This window comes from Plasmodium reichenowi, chromosome 6 (assembly GCF_001601855.1).
Source record: "Plasmodium reichenowi strain SY57 chromosome 6, whole genome shotgun sequence".
Classification (NCBI taxonomy): Eukaryota; Apicomplexa; class Aconoidasida; order Haemosporida; family Plasmodiidae; genus Plasmodium; species Plasmodium reichenowi.
Genome location: NC_033651.1, coordinates 595,899 through 600,252, shown reverse-complemented (window position 1 = coordinate 600,252; position 4,354 = coordinate 595,899). Strand labels below are relative to the sequence as shown.

Sequence of the window (4,354 nt, the reverse complement as noted above, 5' to 3'; positions counted from 1 at the left end):
TACAAATGATATGAATGATCATACATATGTCAATATAAATGAATATATGAAACGAAAAAAAAAAAAAAAAAAAAGTGGAGATATAAAAAATATATATCCTAATAAACTAAATAGAAATGAACAAAATAAAAAATTAACCAATTCATATATTTTTACATACGGATTTTATAGTAAAAAAGGAAAATATCATCAGAATGAAGATTGTAGTTCTCATACCTTATTTAGTAGTTATAAAATATTTAAACAAATAAAAAAATTTTATACAAATATAAAGAAAAGGAAATATTCCCTTTTTCAAGAACTCATGAAAGTGTTTCATCAGACACATATAGAAAATACTAAAAATAATTCTAATAAAATGAAAAATAAAAAAACACATCTAATAAACCCTGATACATATTATCATAATGATTATATGAAATTATCCAAGGTGTATGTAAAACTATGTAACCCTTTTTTTTTTATTTCTTTAAAAAAAACAAAAAAAAACCAAGACACGAATAACATATATCCTTATGACATAATATCTAATTATTTCTGTGATAATTTGGATGAAGAAGAATATAAAGGTGAACATATAAAAAATAAGATCAAACAGAAAAAAGACTATTCAAACAAACAAAAAAGGAATCAATCAAACGGACAACAAAACGATTATATAGATAATCATAATAGTGGTCATAAAAATATATTATATAATAATAACACAAATAATATTAAGAAAGTATTTAATAAAAAACAAATCATTTCAAATAAAATAAATAGTTATAATAACAAAACGAATGTTCTTAATTACAAAGTAAAGGAATTAACTAATCTTATGAATAATAATGAAGGAAATTATTATTGTACATACGATAACAATATAAGACGTAGACATAAATATATATTTACTTGTAAAAATTGTAAAAAAAAAGAATTTATAAATAAAAACAAATATGTCCATGTTAATTATTTAAAGTATTTATTTAATAAGAAGTCTTATTTAAATAAAAAACAATATGAACCTCAAAAATATTTCTTATATAATAAATATAATATATATGATGATAACCTTTTTGATTTGTTAAATGAAAAGAATAATTCTACCAACTCAGATGAGTTCGAATTTTTAAAATTCCACAAAAAAAAAAAAAAAAAAAAAAAATTAATAAATAGTTTTAGCCAAAATCATAATCCAAATAATTATAGTTATAATTATAATCATAATTATGGTCATGTTATAAGATATAAAAAAAAAAATATTATATGTAGAGAGACAGATCGAAATGATATGCATAAAGAGAAATGTTTTAATGATGAACATGTTATCGAAGGAGAACATTATTTTAAGAAACATAAAAAATCAAATATGTTATCCTTAAAAAATTATTTTATTAAATGTAAAACTTGTAGACGTTTGTATAAATACGATAATTTGATAAATGAAGATATATTAAATATGTATAGAAGAGATTCTATTTTAATGTCTCCACTTATTTTTAATAGATCACCTAGTATGTTACGTTCATTGTTATTATCTTGTTATAAAAATAAAAATAGAAAAAATTTAAAGTATTATATTATGAATTCTTTATATATACAAACTTGTCGAAAGGCAAGAAAAGAGATAAAAAAGGATGTAACTAAGGAGAATAAAAAAAAAAGTCCTATTATAGAAAATTATTATGATAACATTAATATATGTGATACAATATGTCATGGCGCTATGTCGAATGCTTCGTATTATTACTCAGACCTGGAAGTGTATACAAAGGATCACGTGGGGAAATGTCTAGAAAAAAAATTAAAAACATGTCTTTTAATAAACAAATTAAATAATTATCATAGGAGTAATTCTTGTAATATAAGAAGAGATCAGCCGAACGGAATGGAATCTTTTAATATGTATAAAGTGGGTTATATGAATAATTATTACATGACGAAGGATATTATTTATATAGAAAATAAAGATGTGCATAACAAACCTGTTGATAATAAATATATTTCATGTGTTATAAGAAAAGGTAATTTAAGTAATAAAGAAATGTTGTTTAATTATATCAAAGGAAAAAACAGAATACATAGTTTGTATGACCATTATGATATACATTTATTTACTATATGTGATGGACATAGCTCTTGTCATACTTCATCGTTTTTAATAAAAAATATCCACAAAATATTTTATTATCTTCTTATCCACACTTTTTTTAATATTTACATGTCCTTGAAATTGATACATCCTTTTCTGGATTTATTATATTACAAAATGTGTATGGAAAATAATTTAAAAAAATGTAACGGCTCATGTATAATTAATGTTTTTATAAGAAGAAATTATATATATGTTAGTAATACAGGAGATAGCAAATGTAGTCTTATGACATTTAATTTGGATATGTATGATTATGAAGATATAATAAAAAAGGGAGAAAACAAAAAGCAAAAAAAAGGGAGCAAAGAAACGAAACAGAAAGGAAGAAGTATGAAAGGAAGAAGTATGAAAGGAAGAAGAATGAAAGGAATGAAGGCACGTTTAAATAGGGAAGAGGATATAATAAATACACAAACGGAGACAATAAATTGTGATGACAATATATATGATGAGAAAAAAACAAAAGATAAAGATGAATCGAATTATGAATCATATAAAATAAATATAAAATCAATTTCATATAACGAATTGAATGCTGAACACAATTGTAATAATTATTCTGAATATTTAAGAATATATAATTTATATATGAAACAATATGACAATGAACATAATAATTATAAAATGAGTGCTCATAATGGGTACAATACAAATGTGAGAGAAGACCATACATATAATAATTTATGTGTAAAAAAAATTGATAAAAATATGTGTAAAAATATATATTGTAAAAATATGAATAAAAATACAAATAAAACACATCCTTGTGATAATCATCATAGTAATAATATGTATGATAATTTAAAAGATACAATTTTTCAAATAAATAATTTCATTTTAAAAGAAAAAGAAGAGACACAAATAAATATAGGGAATATCCCTAACGATATAATTAAATATAATCGATTAAATGGATGCTTACATCCATCAAGAGTTATAGGTGATTATGATATAAAAAAAAGATATAATAGGATATATAACAATATATTATCTAATTATTCTAATGTATATAAATACAATATGAATAATATTAATTTTTATAATAATATTCATTATCTTTATAAATACAAAAAATGTTTTGACTGTGGAAAGAACTATGTATTAAATAGTTATGGTAAGGTTAACGGTATAAATGATTTGACTTTTTTAAAAAAACAAAAGCAAAATTTAAATATGAAAAATGATGATATAATAAAAAAAAATGTAAATATAAATTGTAATAATAATGATAATAACACAACAAATGTTCACAAAAATATGATTCAATTTGTTAATGTCTACGAAACGGATAGTAAACAAAATAAGAATATTCATGATAATTTTTATTATATAAAAGAAAACAAAAATATTAATAATAATTATAATAATAATAATAATAATAATAATAATAATAATAATTATAATAATAATAATAATATCAGAAATATTACTACACACTCCAATGTAATTAAAGTTTATAAAGAAAACCTTTATAATCATAATTACTCTATGGATACACAATCTAATGATAATAAAAAAAAAAAAAAAAACAATTTTCATTTCTATCCAGATGAACAACTTTTACCCTATCTTCATTTTAAACCTACAAATTTAAATAAAAATTATGTATATAAATTTGATAAAAAAAACTTTTTTCACTTATTATTAATAGCTTCAGATGGAGTTTTTGAATATATAAATCCTTATATCATATTAAATATTATAAAAAAACATAAAAGTATATATACAAAAATCCAAAAAATATATTATTTTTATAATAATTATATTAAATATATGAACTCAACAAAGTATTATTTTAATTATATGACAGATCATTTTCTTATTACATCAAAGGAATGTTTCGAGTTATCTAGAGATATCGTAAGAACAACAATTCGTATGGGAAATTATGATGACAGTTCCTGTTTCTGTATTTTCTTATTCCCACAGTTTGGTTAACATATATGTTATATATATGTAAGCATAATTATAAGTTCATTTTGTAAAAAAAAAAAAAAAAAAAATATATACATATAACTATATATAAATATTTATATATGTCAATTTTTTTTTTTTTTTTTTTTTTTTTTTTTTTTTTTTTTTTTTTTTTTTTTTTTAAATTTTTTTTTTTTTTTTTTTTTTTTTTTTTTTTTTTTTTTTTTTAAAAAAAAAAAATTTTAAAAAATTATTTTTAAAAAAAAAAAAAATTTTAAATAAAATTTTTTTTTTTTTTTTTTT

At 19.4% G+C, this 4,354-nt stretch overlaps 1 protein-coding gene across 1 annotated transcript in view; it reads left to right on the top strand.

Moving 5' to 3' along the window:
* The window catches only part of PRSY57_0614600 (hypothetical protein), a gene marked incomplete at both ends in the record, with an annotated part of 5,286 nt that extends 1,211 nt beyond the window's left edge, over positions 1-4,075 (top strand). Inside the window, one exon of the mRNA XM_020114610.1 lies at positions 1-4,075. This exon is cut by the window's left edge and continues 1,211 nt beyond it. Coding sequence (XP_019970681.1) covers positions 1-4,075 — 4,075 coding nt within the window.
* Between the last annotated feature and the right edge of the window lie 279 nt (positions 4,076-4,354).